Here is a 21,518-nt window from a genome sequence, read left to right on the forward strand (position 1 = left end):
TTTTTCACTCCTGTACTCCTCTGGGTATACAATGCCGGTTTCCAAGGGTTAAATGACACATGATGATATCATCACTCTTATAGCTAACAGAATGTGTGCTTGTGTATTATTTTAAGGTTTTGTTTTATTTTCCAGGATGATAAATATCTCTACATATGTAAACAGTGGTGTGCTAGAGCAGGATTACACCAGCTCACAAGTGCCCACTGTGCATCTATTTCCAACTCTGTGTTTAGAGGGGTCATGTTGATAGTCTGTACTTGGCCACAGTGAAAGTATTTATACCAAGGAAATTGGCAAACACTACTGCAAAATCAGGGCCTTTTTTTTTTTTTTGGACAGCTGGTCGTTAAATGTTTATTAGCCCACCACCAACTGTAACATACATAAAAACAAAGTTCATTGGAATCGTTAATTTTTAATTGTGCAAAAGGATTCTGAAAACCACTAGGCTAAAACCACTAGCTTGCCTTCATCAAGCTAGAAAGTGTTACTAGGGAGAAAAGCAAAAAGACAAAGATATTTTCAGACACTCACCCCATCAGGAAAATCTTTTACAGAGACTCATACTTTAGTTGCCTTGACCAAATGCCACTGCTGCCATTCTTCCACAGGACTCCCTGTTGATACTGCCTTTTCTCTAAGACCAGGAGGGTCTGGGGTTGATTCATTGGCTCCTTCTTGAATTTGAAGAGCCCCAAGGCTGCCGGGAAGGGATGGGGCTGCCATCTCCTCTAGCAAACACCAAGGGTCCATAACCTTGCTTTCCATTGCTACTCACAGACTAAAAATATAAACTTCAACGTCCTACTCAAAAGAGAGTGGCACCAGACCAAATTTTCTACGTAATGGATTCCAACCCCAGCAGTGAGATAAGCGGTATGTGACATAAATCTATCAGTACCAGGTGAAGCAACCACCAGGATACCAAGATCTGATACTTTCACCAACTGCTATGAAGCAACTTAGTATGGGAGTTATAGCCATCTCCTTTTCCTTCTGCTCGCAAGGCTAGCCTGAGCCCTTTTTAACTATCTAATATGGTGTGAAAAATATCATGTGCTGATGCTCCATCATCTCAATAGAGAGTTCCCAAGAAAGGAAAAGTCTGAAATTAGAAAAAAAAAAAAAATCTCCTTAAAGAATTCAACAGGGAGTTGATTACATTGCAGAAACATCATCCTGTTTTTCATGACATGTTAGAAGCATAAACCTTAGGGCTTTTTCGCCTCCACTGCATAAAGGTCTGATCGCTTCTGGCTAAAAATGGGGATTTGCTGGCGTATTTCAGCCAACCTCTTCAGGTCTGCAAAAACAGGAAAGTGTACTATTAATAGGATGTAACTCCTCACTAACCAATGAGAATTTCTTCCCCAAACAGTATAAAAACCACCAGAGTCTCGGCAAGTAACTCAGGAATATAGAGGCCTTGTCCAAAGGCACCCGGTGACCTGGCGGTCCCGCTGGAGTTATTTCAAACCAAACCAAGAAAACTCAACCGGAGTTATAGCCCCCAGGGTTTGGCCGGAGAACCAAGGATAAACGAGAAGGTGGCACAAGGGAGCCCCTCCAAGCGACAGGAGCTTCACAGCTAGGAATCACCTCAGACCAATGGGGACGCCAGAGACCTCAACCGTGCCGCAGCAGATCTTACCTATGTCTGAATACACGATGGTCTCTTCAGTGCCAGCCTTGGCAAGGACATCTCCCCTGAAAGAGATTTGTTAGGGAGTAGGTCACTAATGTTTGTGGGTATCAGGATCCCTATTCTTGTCCCACCTCAAAGGCCTCAGGGGAAGGAATCTGAGATTAAAGACAAGAAAGGAGGGGCATAAATTCCTGTTCCACCATTTAAGTAGCCATTTGGCCTTGTGCCAAGTCACCTGCACTCTCCATTTCCTAGTCTATAAAGTGGAAATCAGAGCTCTGTGAGGACTTAGATTACGGAGTATGTTCTGTAAACTGCCAACTGCTAGGAAGTGGTAGTTCCTCCATGATTACAAACCTCTGAAAACAGAGATACCTGTAAGCAGCGGGAAGCTCTGTCCTGTCCCTTCATGAGTGCAGATCAGAAAGACCCCTTTCGGGAGGGTGGTCTGGCTCTGCTCCTTCATGCTTTCCAAGGCTGGGGATGGTAAGGTTGGGTCTGAGCACAGCCCTGCACTGCCTGGATCTCCGGCCTTGTGCCTGTGGTCCCTGGGTCCCTATGTTATTGGGTTTCAGTTTTTGAAGGAAAGGTTTCAGCCTGGGATCTGGATAGAAGTGGTGTGTAAAGCACACCCCAATAGGAGAGGAGCCTCACACTTAGAAACAGGAACACTCCTTCCCAAATCTGGGGAAAGGCTGATGTGGAAAAGATTCCAGTGCTGAGTCTCTTGGCCCAAAGCAGGGCTTCAAAAACATCTAGTGAAATGAAATTTCTCCAAAGCACAAAATAAAGTAATCTGACCTAACAAACAATCTGATACAGTAATTGGTTCCATTTCCCAGATGGCCACAAACAAATTTTTGGCACAAATGAGCTACAAACATCATCATTAATGCCACTTAACTGAATTCATTTTTATTCTTTTCTATTTCTTCCCCATTTGATCTGGCATTCAAAGATCTTCCTCTCTGGGTTAACCCCAGGCAGCCATTCCTGATGTCAATATAAGACCGAGGGCCCCCAAGTCCTACAGATAGAATTCTGAAAAGAATAAAGTACAACTACTTTGTGTCAGAAGCAGCCAGCCTGATCAGCAATGAAGTTCATCAGGAGAACCCTAGCAGGGAAGCAGAGCTGCCCAGAAGGCCAGGAAGCCTGTCACTAACAAATGAACAGAGGAACTTGAACCAAGTTTAAGAAAATGTTCAAGACAACTTAATCCTTCCAGTCTGCCAGTGCCTTCCAAACCTAATATGCAGGAGGCTCCCTGGAATCTCTCACTGGTCTTATCTTCCAAGGCCTTCCCCTATCACATTCTTTCATCTTTGGGGCCTAGAAGGTCAGAAGAGAGAATTTCAGACACACCCTAGTGATATATAACCCTTCTCGGCCTTGTTACTGGCATATTTATCCTGAAATTATGTAAATACACAGTAGTATGTGTGTAATCATACAGATGTGTGAGTGGTATGGAATAAATCCGAGTTCTAAAGTCAGAAGTCCTGAATCTAAACACCAGTTCTGGCTATTTTATCCCACGAACTTTAATTCTACCATCTATAAACTGAGCTTAACATAGGAAAAGTCTCGTTCACATGGAGGCCATGTGTGTGAAAGTGCTGTGGAAACCATTCAAGTACAGACCATGAGTTACGTACAGTAACATACAACTGGGTGTGCAGGTGGGAGAATTCCCATGCTGGCTTCTCTAAGACAATGCTTTACACTCTCACAGAGGACAAGGTCACAGTTTTGCTTAAATGAACCCATCCTCCCCCATCCTCTAATCATTATGCAGGGAGCAAAATCCTCACCCTATAACCCATTTCTGCTCTATAACTAATCACCTAGCTTAAATTTTAACCAAAAGCCAACAATCTGAGAGCCTCTTTTACTAAAATCACCCACCCATGACTGCTGCCGTGCTTCCCCCATGTGATCAAAGTCTGACTGATAACAAAAGCTACTGAGAAGCTCAGAAGAGGGCTAAGGTCAAATGCTCAATCAAGAAAGACAGCAGGCCCCGATTCTTTCTCACGTGGTTTCCAAGTGCAAGTGTCTCTCACAAACGAAGTGGAGACCGAGGAGGCATGTGAGGATGGGGGGCTGGGAAGGGGCAGGGCTGGTGGGGAATCAGACAACCCACCCCCCCAGTGCAATCTCTCCCAAGCTCCTGGAGAGCCTTTCCCTGCTTAGCCAACTCACCAAGGACCCACAACAGTGCTGTGTCCCCAGGCAACATAGGAGGCCTGATCATCCCGGGCAGGAGATGCCGTGGCCACATATACCTGATTATCAACAGCCCTGTTGTCAACAGACAGAAAGGAGGTAATTCATATATTATAGTTTGGCAACATTTTTCTATCCCAAGGGTACAGATCCTTCTTTTAAAAACTGGGACAGGGGCGCCTGGGTGGCGCAGTCGGTTAAGCGACCGACTTCAGCCAGGTCACGATCTCGCGGTCCGTGAGTTCGAGCCCCGCGTCGGGCTCTGGGGTGGGCTGATGGCCCAGAGCCTGGAGCCCGTTTCCGATTCTGTGTCTCCCTCTCTCTCTGACCCTTCCCCGTTCATGCTATGTCTCTCTCTGTCCCAAAAATAAATAAAAAACGTTGAAAAAAAAATTTTTTTTAAATAAATAAATAAAAACTGGGACGGAGTGGGGGGTGCCTGGGTGGCTCAGTTCGTTAAGCATCGGACTTCGGCTCAGGTCATGCTCTCACAGTTTCTGAGTTTGAGCCCCGTGTTGGACTCTGTGCTGACAGCTCACAGCCTGGAGGCTGCTTCAGATTCTGTGTCTCCCTATCTGCCCCTCCCATGCTCACGCACGCATGCTCTCTCTCTCTCTGAAAAATAAATAAACATTAAAAAAAAGTCTTTTAAATAAAATAAAATAAAATAAAATAAAATAAAATAAAATAAAATAAAATAAAAACAGGGACAGGATAGGCTGGCTCAGACATGGAAGGGAACAAATGAAGCCATGAAACCCTCTCTTCTAAAAGTATATTTAATGCATAAGCCACTTCTCAACTGGGAGTGATTTTGCCCAGTAGGGCCATTTGCCAATGTCTGAAGACACTGACTCTGACTTTTTGACTTTCATGATGGGGGTTGCTATTGGCACCCAGAGGGTAGAGGTCGGGGATGCTACTAAACATCCTACAGTGCACAGAACAGCCCCTATAACAAAGAATGAGCTAGTCTAAAATGTTAATACTGCCACAGTTGAGATCCTGGCCTGAGCCAACCTTTTACCATATAAACGAGCAGATCCTCTCTGGTTAATCAAGTCAAGGTGGCCAGAGAGACTGGACTGGACTTGCTGGGGCCAAACACTTTGCAGGGCTGTGTGGCATCTCCATGTCTCCAGTGGCCACAGCCCCATCATCTCAAATTAGGTAAGAATTTCAGGTGGCAGGCTGGGTACATCAAGCCACCTCACCTGGGAGCATCCTGGGCTCAACCAACAGGTCCATGCCAGGCCATTCCGACATCTCCCAAGCTTTTCCTGCTCCCTACAAGACTGCATTAATTAATATTCATGGTATCAGACACCCCTACCCCATCTTCCACCAAGCAACCAACCAAACACCTCTGCTTCCTCCTCCAATAAAAATTGCCATCCTCTTTAGAAGTGAGAATAGTGGCCACATCTGGGCAAAGGAGAGGGTAGACGGAAGGAGCAAAGGGGAGCATTCTAGAGATCCGGAAGTGTTCTATATTGACCGTGGCCAGAGGTGCATACACATGTAAAAACTCCCCAACCTACAGACTTAAAATCAGTGTACTTTCCTCTAAGTATAGGATACCTCAACTAACAGAACTGTAACGGAGAGAGCCAGCGTCTCTGACCAATATTTCATGGTTTTCAGCACACTTTACACAGACACACAAGTCACACTCCTTTCCCCTTCCATATTACATCCACCTCAGCCATCTACCCTTCACCACTCACTCCTCAGCCTCAGGGACCCAGGTAACAGCTACTGGGACATGCCAAAGACACTATGCAATGCCTGGGATTCGCAGAATAGAAAAACAGTGTCTCGGCAGGGTATTCTAGGACTAGCAGAATGAGGTAAGGGCTGGGGTAGGAGAAGCATCGCGATCCAAGCAACATAGTCAACGGGGTGATTCATCCTTTCTCACTGCATCTGGATGTCAGGGCACCTGAGTCAGGGGCAGCATCCTGTATCAGGAAGGTTGGTTCTTCCCCCAGACTGGAAATCTCTGCAACAAGGCAACACTGACACTTGAAGGTGTGCCTGAGATGCTTTCTTACCGGCCTCGTTGAAGCAACTCCCAGTGGGCTGGTCCAGTGGTCAAATTAAAAGCTCCAGGATATACCAACAGCTGGCAGCCTTGAGACAGAACGGCCAGAGAAGAATGGGTGCAGGTTGACACCACCCCACACTCAGTCCCCATTTTGGTCCTTACCCAGTGGGGAACAAACTCAAACTCTCCCAAACCTAAAAAAAAAGATGTCCGCCAAGGTAGGATTCCTTTGGGGACACATACACGCTGCACATAGACATAGAAGAACAGTGCTATTGATGACCGAAACCACTGTATGTGACTTCACAGATTTCTGTCAGCACCATATGGCCAGCTCTGCGTGGCCAAGGACCACATTTTGTAATGCTTTTCAAATGAAATGAGGGGCAGAGTAGGTGCTCTAACACTTACTGACAGAAGTCAACAGAAACCGCCAACGCAGAGCCTGTGCAGCCCCCACCTGTTTTGCTGACCAGGCAGTCACAACGCCTGCACCCATTCCACTTGAAGTGACAGTCAAGTCCAAATCAGAGTAGCTTGGACAGTCTAGTGGGATTCTCCTATTTGTTGACTACCACACAAAGAGCTTTCTAAGCTCTCCTTCCTTAATCTCCACCCCATGCCTATGAAAAAATGGAGATCCATGCTGCTGTAAAGATTAAATAATTTCCTTAAAGCATCATGTCCATTAAGGGAAAGAGCTGGAACCAGAACCCAGATCTTGTGACTTGGCTCCGTGCTCTTCCAGGACAGCAAGGACACTTGTTCTCTGGACCAGAATGTCACTGACTACATTTCTACTGTGCCCAACCTGCAGGACCACTGAGTGTGAAATCATGACAGGCACCATAGACCACATCCTCACTTCTAGCGGGCTCCAAGCTACTCTTTCCAAATACAGTAGCAAGAAGGGTTCGAGGGGCAGAGAAGATTTAGGAGCATGGCTCCTGCTTAGCTCCACGGTGTGCTGAAATGCAACCTCCAAACAGCTGTGCTGTCCACATGCAGCAACGTCTGAGCAGCCGGATGAGGGTGGACAGAGTAAGGCTTCTCCTCCGGTTTTTCTGACCAAGGGCTCCCTCCCTCTACCCACGAAGACCAGGCCGGAACCAAAGCTGGAAGCACCTCCACAGCACAACCTCGGTGATCTCACCTCTCTGCGCATAGATTTGTGCGAGCTCTGCGAAGCGGATGTCGTAGCAAATGCCCAGGCCCACTCTGCAGTAAGCTGTTTTTCAAACAGAAAATGCACAAATGAAAAGTTAACCTCTTTTGCAACATGGCGTGGCAGGGTAAAGCCTCTATTTGAGATCACCAAACAATGAAGGTAATACATTACCCAGGGCCCATGGATGGAGAAAAATGTACAAGCTTATGCCTGCTTGGATTTTCCCTCACGAAGACATCATTTATGTCAGCAGATTAGAAATAAGAAGTTCATTCTAATTGAATGCTTATTTCTATGTGGGAAGTATTCAATCACAGCCTGATAGATAAACTCTGGAAATGATCATATGAACAGTCTGTGACCAAATGGCAGAGCAAAATCATGACAAACCCGTAGTTCTCCATTCAGCCCACTATTTCTAGATCTCTGGCCATTCTATACCCTTCTCATTTCTGGTCTTATAGTCAGGGTATGTAAAGAAGTCAGGGAGGAACATAAGAGAAAAAAAAAAAAAAGAACGCCTGACCCTCGTCTACTGAGACTGCTGAAACAGGTGAACTTAGTACTTACGAGTATCAAATGTGGAGAAACCATCACCGGAACTCAACGTTTCAGATTCGTGAAATGTAATTTTCCCCGGAATGTCAATATCAAACAGATGGAGCTGCATCACAAGTAATGGATTTGGTTACCTCTTTTCCAGCAGGGTTCATGGCAGCAATTTACAAACATCCTTCCATGCCCAGAAATAGGGATGCTCTAAGATCAACTATACAAATAGTAACCCCAACCTGCCCACAACCCAACCCACAAGCTGACATCTTATCAAAATGAGCTCTAATATACAAAACTGGAAAAAATCCACAAAGCAGTAGTTTTATGACACTTCTTTCCTATGTAGTACGCAAGGTGATATCTAGGTTTCTTACGGAAGGCAGCTAATGTGTTACTTTCTTATTCAGTATAAATGCTAACTGAAGTCTTCATCACAGAATCATAATCAAACTGACACATTGGCAGGAGAGGTGGTTGGTGGGTAATTAAAAATCGGTACAATTTTCCCAACCAAATGCAGCAATATATAAAAAGTGCAACACATCATCTGAAATTGGATTTATTCAAGGAAAGCACGTGTTAACATGAGGAAATCAATGTAATTTACTACAAATAGCTAAGAAAATAAAGGAGAAAAGTCATATGAACATCTTAAGAGGTACATAATGAGCATTTGGCAAACTTCTAAATCCATTCATATTTTCAAAACAAAAGAAAAAAACTCTTCTGGGAAGGGTATTCCCTTACTCTGACATAGCATCTGCAAAAGTAAAAAAGGAAGGAACATCATACTTAACAGTGAAACATTAAAAGCCTTTTCATACTGAGATCAGGAACAAGACAAGGACTCCTCCTATTCAGAGGATCTCAGAGATCCTAACCCAAGCAACAAGGCAACAGAAAGGAATAAAAACCATGAGGATGAGAAAGATAAAATTAACTCTGTAATTATTCTCAGATGATATAACAATGTACCTACAAACTCCAAAAGAAATCTACAGCTGAATTACTGAAATTAAGGAGTTTAGCAAGGTTACAACATACAAGGTCAGTACTTTTAAAATTAGTTGTACTTCTATATACTAGCAAGAAACAGAAAATGAAAGGGCATCAAAAACCACCAGTTAGGAATAAATCTAGCAAATGATATACAAGACTGTACCCAAAGCACTATAAAAACAATTCAAGAGAGGGGTGCTTGGGTGGCTCAGTCGGTTAAGCCTCCGACTTCAGCTCAGGTCACGATCTCACAGTCTGTGAGTTCGAGCCCCACATTGGGTTCTGTGCTGACAGCTCAGAGCCTGGAGCCTGCTTCAGATTCTGTGTCTCCCTCTCTCTCTGCCTCTCCCCTGCTCATGCTCTGTCCCTCTCTGTCTCAAAAGTAAATAAAAACATTTTAAAAAAATTAAAAAAATTAAAAAAATTTTTAAAAAAATTCAAGAGAAATTTTTAAAAACTTGAATAAACGGTGGGATATACACATTCATGGACTGGAAAACTCAATACTAAAAATATGCACTTCAAACATATTTTGAAATGTGTTTGAAATGTGTTTTGAAAAAGCTAGTTGTTTAGCCCCAAAGCTAACAACTTTAGATAGAACAGAGCAGCTGAGGGGTGCCTGGGTGGCTCAGTCGGTTAAGCACCGGACTTCAGCTCAGATCATGATCTTGTGGTGAGCCCCACGTTGGGCTCTGTGCTGACAGCTCAGAGCCTGGAACCTGTTTGGATTTGGATTTTGTGTCTCCTTCTCTCTCTGCCCCTCCCTCACTCATGCATGCACACGTGCTCTCTCTCAAAAGTAAATAAACATTAAAAAAAAAAAAAAAAAAAAAGAATGGAGAACCTGAAGTTACTGCCTACCTCACAAAGGAAAAAGAGTATGGTGTTTGAGTACAATGAAGTTAACTACTTACTAAAACAAAAAAATTCAACCCTTTTCAGAGTAATATAATAGAAGCTGGAATCTCAACAACATAGAATCCAATATGCAATCCAAAATTACTAGACACACAAATAAGAAAATGTTACCTAACTTTAAAGAAAACATAATAATCAATGAAGCAGACCCCAGCCTGAGTCAGATGTGATAATTACCAAAAAGGAGCTATTAAACTAGGCTCAAGGGTATAAGGAGAAATATGCTCTTAATAAATATACAAATAGGATATAATTAGTAGAGAAATAAAAAGTTTATCTGAAACTTTAAAAGATTTCACTGGGATGGCACACAGGAGACCAGGGATTACAGAAGAAAGACTCTGAGAACTTGAAGACAGATGAATGGAAACTGTCCAAGCTGAAGAAGATAGAGGAAAAAAGTTGGAAAAACAAAAAACTGGAATCTTGGAAACCTGGTTTGGTAGAACAGTATCAAAATTGAAGTCCAATAAGAAGAGAATGGAACAGAAAGACATTTAACAAAATAATGCCCCAATAGGACGAAAGAGTTAAATTTACAGATTAAAGAAGCACAAAGCAGGGCTCTGGGTGGCTCAGTCAGTTAGGCGTCTGACTTCAGGCTCAGGTCATGATCTCACAGTTTATGAGTTCGAGCCCTACATTGGGCTCTGTGCTGACAGCTCAGAGCCCGGAGCCTGCTTCAGATTCTGTGTCTCCCTCTCTCTCTGCCCCTCACCTGCTCACACTATCTCTCTCTCAAAAATAAGTTTAAAAAAATTTTTAAAAAATAATAAATAAGCACAAAGCAAGAGGAATAAAAAGAAAACTATATCTACATAGGCACATCAGAGTCAAAACACTGAGAACTAAAGATTATGGAAAACATTTTGAAGGCAGACAGAAAAAAACCACGAATTACATACAGAACAACAATACAAATCACCACCGAATTCTTATCAGAAAAATGCTTAAAAAGAGGCTAGGAAATACATGAAAAACATTGCTCAAATTGCTAGGAGAGAAAAGAAAACTGTTAACCCAGAATTCTATTCCACCAAAAATATCTTTCAAGAATGAAGACAAAATAAAGATATATTCATAAACCAAAACTAAGAGCATTCCTACCTACCAGATCCTCACTACAAAAATTCTAAAGGAGGTCTTTCTGTTTGAAGGCAGATACCAGACAGAACTAGGATCTTTAGAAAGAAAAATACAAAGAAGCTAAATATTTCAGCAAACAAAATAATTTTATCTGAACTTCTTTACATACAAATGATTACTTAAAAACTTAGTGTTTTGTGGGATTTATTATGCAATACGTATGACACCTATAACAGAAAGAAGGGAGAAGGAAGGAAATTGATCTATATAATTGTGAAGTTCTTAAAATTTCATATGAAATAGGATATTAATTCTAAGTAGACTATGAAAAGATAGGGTGCGTATGGTAATCCTTAGGACAACAACTTAAAAAAAAAAGCAAAGAGGTATAACTAAAAGCCAATAGTTAAATTAAAATGGAATTCTAAAAAATACTCAACTAAACCAAAAGAATGCTGGAAAGAGGAACAAAGAAAAAAAACAATAAAATGTCTAATGCCTAAATCAAACCATATCAATAATTACATTAAATATAAGTGAAGTCAGTGCTCCAGCTAAGAGGCAGAAATTGTCAAAATGAATAAAACAACAAGACCCAACTGTATGCTAGCTACAAGAGAATCATTTTAATTATAAAGATACACTGGACTTCAAGCTGTATTACAAAGCTGTAATCATCAAGACAGTATGGTACTGGCACAAAATCAGACACTCAGATCAATGGAACAGAATAGAGAACCAAGAAATGGACCCACAAACGTATGGCCAACTAATCTTTGACAAAAGCAGGAAAGAATATCCAATGGAATCAAGACAGCTCTTCAGCAAGTGGTGCTGGGAAAACTGGACAGCGACATGCAGAAAAATGAACCTGCACCACTTTCTTACACCATACACAAAAATAAACTCAAAACGGATGAAAGACCTAAATGTAAGACAGGAAGCCATCAAAATCCTCAAGGAGAAAGCACACAAAAACTTCTTTGACCTTGGCCACAGCAACTTCTTTTTTTTTTTTTTTTTTTTTTAATTTTTTTTTTTTCAACGTTTTTTATTTATTTTTGGGACAGACAGAGACAGAGCATGAACGGGGGAGGGGCAGAGAGAGAGGGAGACACAGAATCGGAAACAGGCTCCAGGCTCTGAGCCATCAGCCCAGAGCCTGACGCGGGGCTCGAACTCACGGACCGCGAGATCGTGACCTGGCTGAAGTCGGACGCTTAACCGACTGCGCCACCCAGGCGCCCCAGCAACTTCTTACTCAACATGTCTCCGGAGGCAAGGGAAACAAAAGCAAAAATGAACTATTGGGACTTCATCAAAATACAAAGGAAACACACAGCAAAGGAAACAATCAGCAAAACTAAAAGGCAACTGACAGAATGGGAGAAGATATTTGCAGATGACATATCAGATAAAGGGTTAGTATCCAAAATCTATAAAGAACTTATCAAAATTAACACCCAAAAAAACAAAGAATCCAGTGAAGAAATGGGCAAAAGACACGAATAGACACTTCTCAAAAGACAACATCCAGATGGCCAACCGACACATGAAAAAATGCTCAACATCACTCATCATCAGGGAAATACAAATCAAAACCACAATGAGATACCACCTCACACCTGTCAAAATGGCTAACATTAACAAATCAGGCAACAACAGATGTTGGCAAGGATGCGGAGAAAAAGGACCTCTTTGGCACTGCTGGTGGGAATGCAAACTGGTGCAGCCACTCTGGAAAACAGTATGGAGGTTCCTCAAAACATTAAAAATAGAACTACCCTATGACCCAGCAATTGCACTACTAGGTATTTATCCAAGGGATACGGGTGTGCTGTTTCGAAGGGACACATGCACCCCAATGTTTATAGCAGAACTATCAACAATAGCCAAAGTATGGAAAGAGCCAAATGTCCATCGACTGATGAATGGATAAAGTAGAAGTGGTGTGTGTATATATATACAATGGAGTATTATTCGGCAATCAAAAAGAATGAAATCTTGTCATTTGCAACTACGTGGATGGAACTAGAGGGTATTATGCTAAGCGAAATTAGTCAGAGAAAGACAAGTATCATATGACTTTACTCATATGATGACTTTTAAGATACAAAACAAATGAACATAAGGGAAGGGAAGCAAAAATGATATAAAAACAGGGAGGGGGACAAAACATAAGAGACTCAAATATGGAGAACAGAGGGTTACTGAAAGGGTTGCAGGAGGGGGGATGGGCTAAATGGGCAAGAGGCATTAAGGAATCTACCCCTGAAATCACTGTTGCACTATATGCTAACTAATTTGGATGTAAATTAAAAAAATAAATTAAATACACCTGCTAAAATAAATAAATAAATAAATAAATAAATAAATAAATAAAATACAAAGATACATTCAGGTTGAAAGTAAGGAATTAGAAAAAAAATGTACCATACAACAGTAAGTATAAGATTAGAATGGCCATGGCAATATCAGAGATAAACTTCAAGACAAAGATTACTGTGAGAAAGAAAGGGATTTCACAACAATAAAAGGATCAATACCCAAAGTATTTAACAATCGTCAATGTATTTGCATTTACCAAATGTCAACTGTTCCCAAAGTGATCTCTATTTTCAATGCAATTCTTTTTTTTTTTTTTATCATTCTAAGTATTCGTTTTATTTATTTATTTTTAATTTAAATCCAAGTTAGTTAACATTTAGTGTAATTACGATTTCAGGAAAAGAATTTAGTGATTCATCACTTACATATAATACCCAGTGCTCACCCCAACAAGTGCCCTCCTTAATGACCATCACCCATTTAGCCATCTTCCACCAACCTGCCCTCCAGCAACCCTTAGTTTGTTCTCTGTATTTAAGAGTCTCTTATGGTTTGTCTTCCTCTCTGTTTTTATCTTATTTTCGCTTCCCTTCTCTTATGTTCATCTGTTTTGTATCTTAAATTCCACATACAAGTGAAGTCATATGTTTGTTTTTCTCTGACTTATTTTGCTTAGCATCATACACCCTAGTTCCATCCACATTGATGCAAATGGCAAGATTTCATTCTTTTTGATCACTGAGTAATATTACATTGTATGTATGTGTGTATACATATGTATATATATATATATATATATATACGTGTATATATATATATACATGTATATATATATATACACGTGTATATATGTGTGTGTGTGTATATATATACACATATATATAGATACAGATATAGATATAAATATATTGATATATACACATATACCACATCTTCTTTACCCATTCATTAGTCGATAGACATTCGGGCTCTTTCCACACTTTGGCTATTGTCAATAGTGCACTATAAACACTGGGCAATTCTAATCAAAATTCCTACAGATTTTTCCTTTGCTGAAACTGACAGGCTAAGTCTAAAATTTATATCAAAATGCCAACAGCCAAGATTCAACAAGTTGACTATACCAACTAGTCAAACGCCCCACATGTGTAAAATTTGATGAGAGGAACTAGGGGATTTCACAGCAAATTCTCAAGAGGTAATGAGGCTTGCCACATTCCCTACTTACCTTTCTGTACTTTATCAGTAAAGTTCCATCAGGCCCAAACACAGCACAGGTGTTATAGAATTTCCCAGCATCCTCTTCAGGAACAGAACCTTTCATTGAGAAGAGAAACACAGGAGCAAAGAAAATATTCTGAATAAAGCACTCTTGTATGATAACAAGACAAACACTTGACAAACTGTCACTTGGGTCCAACAATAAAGCATACTATCTTCTAAGGGTTATTTAATTATGTTCTTTTTTGTCTTCTTTAATATGATGTTTCAGAGACAAACTCCAGAGTAGAGACGAAATGTAGTTAAGTCAGATGCCAAAGACAGGTTCAAAAATAACCAAACTGGTTCTGAATTCTGCTTTGATCTTGAGCTACAAGATCTGTTAATCTATAACACTAGAGAAACACAGAGGATTCACTGTTGCTCAACTTCAAATCACCAGGTCCTGCAAAGTAACTGTATCCCCATTAGGCCTCATGATGGGAATGGAAGCCAATCCTGCCATCACTGAATGTAGTTCCCGCATTTCTTTTTTCTTGCTTGTCTTTTCTTCACCTCTCATCTGTTTTTTTTTTTTCAACGTTTTTAATTTATTTTTGGGACAGAGAGAGACAGAGCATGAATGGGGGAGGGGCAGAGAGAGAGGGAGACACAGAATCGGAAACAGGCTCCAGGCTCCGAGCCATCAGCCCAGAGCCTGACGCGGGGCTCGAACTCACGGACCGCGAGATTGTGACCTGGCTGAAGTCGGACGCTTAACCGACTGCGCCACCCAGGCGCCCCTCATCTGTTTCTAATTCCAACATGTCATAACAGGGAATAATTTTGTTTGCTAGATCTATTGAACAGCTTTACTGTACTGATTTTTATTAAGCAAATACATTTTTAAAATTTATTTTGAAACCACATTTATTTCAAAACCATACTTATAAAGCTACCTTGATATATGTGGCCTCTTTATGAGAAAACAAAATTTCCTAACGTTGTATTAGTATAATGAAAGACACTCCAATACAGTGTTTTCTTTCCACATTTCCACCTGCCCTGTATTCCTATTCCTTCTCCAGGGAAAAGTCATCATTATCAGTTTGGTGCATCTTTATACAATACTTACTATGTGCTACATATACAAACACATACAAAAATATATAACCTTTTTGTGGCAGGGATTAATCTGAGAGTGCCTGTTCATATCATACGGAACGTGCTTCTTCCACATAACTGTGTCTTGAACATTTTTCCACATTATTACGTAAATCCACCTCATTCTTTCAATGTCTGACTTACATGCTTTGTATTTCATTGTTTAAATGAAACAAAAATTATTTCGATGTTTCTCATGTTTAGGTCATTATACCTTGAGGGTAGGAAGTTACCTCCAATGAGATATATGCTGCACTCCTTTGCTACTTCAGAAAGCTTCTGTGTAGATTCACCAGGAATTTTCTCAGCATATTGGGGAAAATATTTCGTGCCATATGGACAATTAAAGCATTCCTAGAATAATGTTGGCAGAGAAAAGGGGGGGGGGGGAACTGTGAAAATAGCCCACCCATTTTAAACTTAAACACAGAAGACACAGCTGCCTCCCTTAGCCCTGCTCTCAAAAGGGTAAAACACAGCCGATAAGAAAAACACTGGCATCCTAGGGCTAAAGAGCCTGTGGCCCCGAGCCGAACTTGACAGCTGGCTCAGGTTGGGCCAGAGGACACAAGTCATGTGTGCTCTCTCAGATCCCTGTCACCCCAGCAAATCCGCCTCTCCCTCGGTGTCCACAGAACTCTGAGTTCCCACCCTGGGCACCTGAGCCCCATGACAACTGGGTTTAATCATAGGACTTCGGGTGTTAGAATGAATCCATTGGCTCAAAACTATATTATTAACTACGTAAAGCAATAAAGCCTGTGTTTGAAAAAATACAGAAATCTCTCATTTTCCAGGATATGCTATCTGCCGCAGCTCTGTGAGAAAAGAAAAGCAAAAACTAGACTTTGATTCTAATTCATCATTCACTGAGACTGTGCACCAGGCACTGTGCTAGCAAACTCAAACCTGAGGATCATCAGCTTATACAACACACGTTAGAGAGGGCACATGCAGAATTAGGTGCTTTCATTCTCGCTCCTGGCAACTTAAAGCAACAACTGACCGTGATCAGGCTACAGGCGAGTCCCATAACTGTGGCCATAAGGAAGACTGGATTCACATTAAGATCTCAAGCTCCCTTGTTAAAGATTCTGACTCACTGGCCACATCTGTGATGGACTGGAGCCTAAAACATAAGGTGGCCCTGAAAATTCTCTAGTCAATCTAAGCAGGGTTTACAAAGGGCCACCTCCTCCCCACAGCGCAAAAGGGAAAGTGGAAGAGGGGGCTGCCTAGAATAGTTCAACCACTGATCCCAGTAGTCCTTTGCCCCAAAATGCAGTATAGGCATGTCTTAGCATGAGCAGAACCCAGCTCTGGGCCAACAGTACACCTGCTGACAAGCAAATGTGGTGTAACCTTTACCTGGTTCTGTTCTAAAAGCAATCACCTAGGAAATACATGCAGAGCCCTACTGGCTTACTACAGGCTACCATATTTAGGAAGATACTGCAGGCTTCCTAAATGTCTCTAGTAATTTCCAGTTTTCAACCATTTGCTAAAAATGTTGGAGCCTTAGCACTACAATCAGTTATGTGTGCCATAGTCCTGGAAAGACTTACTTATACAAGGAAAGAAAGTAAGTATCCAAGGCACTGAGTATTCTATCTTTAAGTAAGCCACACAACTTACCAGGATTCTGAACACGATAGATGATCCCAAAGAGCTGTAAACACGCTGGCACATCCTATCACAAAGACCCTTAAACATGGAACAATCCTGGGGACCCACAAGACCCTGCTGGACCCCAGGACACAAGAAGACAACGAGAGGTAGCAGCCAGTATTCTACTGGATCAGAAGTTCCCAGAGGGCAGCGGCCACCTCCGCCTCCATACTTACTGGCAGAGAAACTATTTTGGCTCCTTGTGTTGCTGCCTCCCGCACGAGGCCACAAGCTCGAGTGAGGTTATCTGATTTGACGGAAGAAACCTGAAGTTGGATGAGGGCCAAGCGGAAAGCTGAGGACGAAGATACAAGAAAACAGCTGTCAGAAGACCTGACTCCTGGATCAAAGCAACTCTCAACCAGAGACAGATTCTGCACCCCCTCCCCAAGACATCTGACAACGTCACCACTGTTGGGGTGCCAGTAGCTTCTGGTGCGTAGGCGTCAGGGACATTGCTAAACACGCCACAGTACACAACAGTCCTTCACAACAAAGAATTATCCAACCCACAAGGTGAATGATGTGGAGGCTGAGAAACCTGGGGATAGAGCAACACCTCTGGGCGAGGCCCCACGCCAGCACAAGAGCCTCAAGCAAAGCAGGCAGGGCCAGCTTCTTACATACTACTGAGAACACGGCTTGAAGGAAGAATGAACTTGAAGATGGAACTGTCCCTCACAATTTGTTCTTGGAACTCAAGCTACCCCTGTTCCAGATACGGAGTGCATCTCAGTGCAGGTGAAATCCCTTGGAAACTACCCAGTGACCTGGGGCGGTCAGCCCAATGGAAGGGGAGTTGCCCGCCTCCACCTCCCCACCACCAGCTGGGGCAGGGTGCAAAGGTCCAGCGGCTGGAGGGAGGGAAGCCTGGCGGCTAAGGAGCTGCACATGTGCTTAGTCATTGGGCAGGGCCCCCGGCCACCTGTGAGGTTTTGCACTGGCGCCATGAATATTCCTGTGCCCCCAAAGAGCACAATATTAAGTGGCAAATAACACCACGAGAGGTTGCAAGGGAGACTGTTAGAAAAAGCTAACAGTGCTTTTTCCTGTTACTCGAGTAAGAGGCTCCATATTTTTATCAGGGACTGAGTCCCACAGAGCCAACAAGATTTGCCGTCAGCCAAGAAGGTCAGGGGTTCTTCCAGGCTTATTCCTTCTTTGAGCTAATAACCACACCCTATATGTGCTTTTCCTATATTCTCTAGAGTTCTCTTGTAACTCTTATAGTCATCACCCACTGGTTAATAATTTTTTATATACAATTTCCCGTGTTCAAGTGACTGGTGTGGTTTCTACGTCCTGCCTGGACCCTGATTGATGCATAGTTTTTGCTCCTGGTCTGACGGGAGGCTACATTAAAGGATCAAAAGCACGTGGCAACCTATGAAGCTCTGCAAAACTTCAGGAATCTTCAGTAAAGGCCTTCCCTAGCTTCCCTCCCCCACCGCTGCTCTAGAAAAAACTAAGCTCTAGAACCTGAAAACCATTAGAGTTCTCCCTCTGGGTATCTGCTGTACTGGTGCAAATGTCCCCAGAAGAGGCAACACCGACAGACCCCGACCTCTGATGGCCTGTTTGGCCCACTGTGAACCCTAAAAGTAGGAAAACTCAGATGCTCCATTCCTTGGTGTATCTTAAAAACAGTGAGAAGAGCTAAATGTAACCCTGAATGTAGCTTGTTGAATAGTTTCAGAATCTGAATGAATACAAAGGAATCTAAAACAAGAAACGAAAGCTGGGATAACTTTGGAGCAAATTTTAGCTGTCACCAGAACATCACACAGACCTACTAAAAGTCTCCACGGTAACTCAGGACCTGGGCTTTGTCTCTGCTCTGGAGGGATTAAAAGATGAATCCACCATGGCTATGCTGAGAGTTTCCTCTCTCCCTCATCCTATCCAGAAAGTCCTGATCCAAGCTTGGGACTGTCTGACATTCTGCAGATTACCCACTCCACACAGGGGCTGAGACACGGAAAGGCTACCATCGGGAAGTTTCTTGATGTGGAAAACAATACTAGTCAATTCATCTCCTCAGCTGTAAAGTGAAAATTACAATGACTTTTAAGGTTCCTGGCTGCCCTAATATTCATCATCATCTAACAATGAAAGACTTACCAAAGGGAGTTAAAAAAAAAAAAAAAAAAAAAAAAAAGGATAAAACATAGTAAAGTGAAGGGACCAATGTGGGAAAAGCATACGGAATGTGCCAAGCCCTCTATACATGGAAACATCTGTGAAGCGTCATTAACACTATTTGGTAGATGAGGAAATTGCAGGCGGGAGGGAAGCTGCACAAAATCAGTGAACAAAGTCAGTGAGACAATCCAAGCCAAAATCTGGAACTGTAAAGCAGGCCAGGAACCGCATTTGTTTGTTTCTGGGTGGGCCGGGGAGAGGTCATGTAACTTGAAAACACTCCTCAAGGAAATCAGACACCATCCTCAACACCATCACGAGCCACATCTCTCAAGCCCACCAGCCTCAGTCTCGTCCTGGCTCTTCAGAGACAGCAGGCACATCCAGAGGCAGGTGTGTAAAAGGACTTCCATACCCCGATCCTAACATTCAGTCAGCCACTGACTTGCTCCGAGCACTGGCAGGTTAAAATGAAAACCAGAGCACTTGCACAAGCCTTAGCATCTAGTGGGGGTCTCGCAAGACCTCAGGAGGGGCAGTTGATGTCCAGGAAACTGAGGTTCAGAAAGATTAAATGACCTGTTGCCACGGACTGAGGCAAAACTGTATTAATCCAGGTCTCCAGACTAGGGGTCCAGGACACTCCAAAGCCTCATGTAAAAGGATTGGGCAAAGACCTGGGGACAAAGAAAGATGGCTGGAAACGCCCCCTGGGGCTGATCCAGGATAGACTTGTGTAACATGTAATACCTAACCCGAAAGCTCAATGTCCAGGTGCAGAAACAGCTCGTCCAGTTTTTTCTGTTTGGGAAGAGAGCATTCTCCACTGGGTGTGACGGGCGGTGCAACATGGGGCAAGTTAATCACGCCTCTTACCATACAGCCCAAATCAGAGAAAAACGATGCTTCATTTTCACATGACGGGGTTCAAAACACAAATAATTAGGATACATGCTTTTGCAAAACTCAAGTTAAAAAATCAATCTAAGGTGAATACAGTGAACGCGACACCCCTGGATAGTCTCGCTTTCTCATGCAAAACCTAACAGCCTCCAAGAATCCCACAAGGCAGAGGTTCCCACACTCGAGTAAGTCTCCTAATTACTGAAGGTGCAGTCTTCCGGTCGGGACGGGGAGAAGGGGGCGCGGAACTTGTGTGCACCCGTCTCCCTCCTCTTCCGGCGCAGGTGAATTTGCAGCCGGCGGTGCCGAAACGCAGCTAGAGGCACGGGACTCAGGAGGAGCCCTGCAGGGAGCAAGACGCGGGCCCTTCCGGTCGCGAGGCCTGGCGCTCCCGAAAGCCTGGACTCCCCGGGAGTGCGCCGGGCCGCGCTCCGCCGCCCGAGACCTCAACCCCGCGGGCGCCGGGTCAGGAAAGGCCCGGGACGCGGCGGGGACACAAGCGGAGGCGAGAGGCTGAGCCGGCGATCCCTCCCCCGGGCCGCCGCGCTACTTACTGGCCATGGCTCTCTCGAGCAGCACCATGGGCGGCGCGGCCTGACCCGGTTCCCTGCGCGGAGAGCGGCGGCCCGGCGAGAGGCGGCGCAGAGCCGCACGCAGGACTTGGTGCGGCCGAGGCTCCGCCTCCGGACCGCCTCCCGGTCCCGCGGCTCTAGGGAGAGCGTGTGGTCTTTCCCGCGCTCCAACACCTGTTTAGGTGTCCGCTGTTGGCGCTACCAAGGAGCAAACCATGGACCAAGGAGAACCGACGAATAACACCACGCTCCAGTGAAAGGAATGCCTCGCAAGGCAAAGGGGTACATTGGAGTGGTGTTTAACAATTGGCCAGCGAAAGGATTGAACCTCTTGCTGGTTAGAGCACCTCTAGCCGGCAATAATACCGTATATGCTGATTGCCTTGGGCTCCTTGAACAAGTCGCTCTGACTACTGGGGATGGAATGGGATGGAATGACCTACGATGGTTTAGTCACGCAAGACATCAGTGGGATCTGACCAGAAAGCTGCTAGGTCATGGGGAAGAGGAAAAGAGCGACAAACATTGTATCCTCAAAAATTCAGACCTCTTACATACTGAAATATGCTAATATTGTGTGAGGAGTTTTGCATTTGTATTTTTTAGGATTGTGTGTGTGTGTGTGTCTCCTGTCTTTGTGCTTTTTGTTGTCAGGTTTGGGGATCAAAAATCACAAAACTAATAAAATCTTGCCTTTTTTTTTTTTTTTTTAATGCTCTGTCCTGGTTTTTAAAAGGATACTCTAGAGGTGCCTGAGTAGCTCAGTCGGTTGAATTTCCCACTCTTGATTTAGGCTTGGGTCATGATCTCACCGTTTATGAGATCGGCCTGCGGGCAGCCTGCTTGGGATTCTCTCTCCCTCTGCCCTTCTTCCCTGTTTTCTCTGTC

General features: G+C 43.3%; 1 protein-coding gene across 1 annotated transcript; it reads right to left on the reverse strand.

Moving 5' to 3' along the window:
• Positions 1–398: 398 nt before the first annotated feature.
• NIT2 (nitrilase family member 2) lies at positions 399–21,278 on the reverse strand. Its single transcript, XM_058731616.1, has 10 exons — positions 20,613–21,278; positions 17,190–17,308; positions 15,579–15,699; positions 14,210–14,298; positions 7,663–7,756; positions 7,078–7,152; positions 5,932–6,010; positions 3,854–3,952; positions 1,655–1,710; positions 399–1,306 (listed from the first exon to the last, which is right to left on the reverse strand). The coding sequence occupies exons 1-10, from the start codon at positions 20,638–20,640 to the stop codon at positions 1,215–1,217; spliced, it is 852 nt and encodes a 283-aa protein (XP_058587599.1). The 5' UTR covers positions 20,641–21,278; the 3' UTR covers positions 399–1,214.
• Between the last annotated feature and the right edge of the window lie 240 nt (positions 21,279–21,518).

Source organism: Neofelis nebulosa, chromosome 5 (assembly GCF_028018385.1).
Source record: "Neofelis nebulosa isolate mNeoNeb1 chromosome 5, mNeoNeb1.pri, whole genome shotgun sequence".
Lineage (NCBI taxonomy): Eukaryota > Metazoa > Chordata > Mammalia > Carnivora > Felidae > Neofelis > Neofelis nebulosa.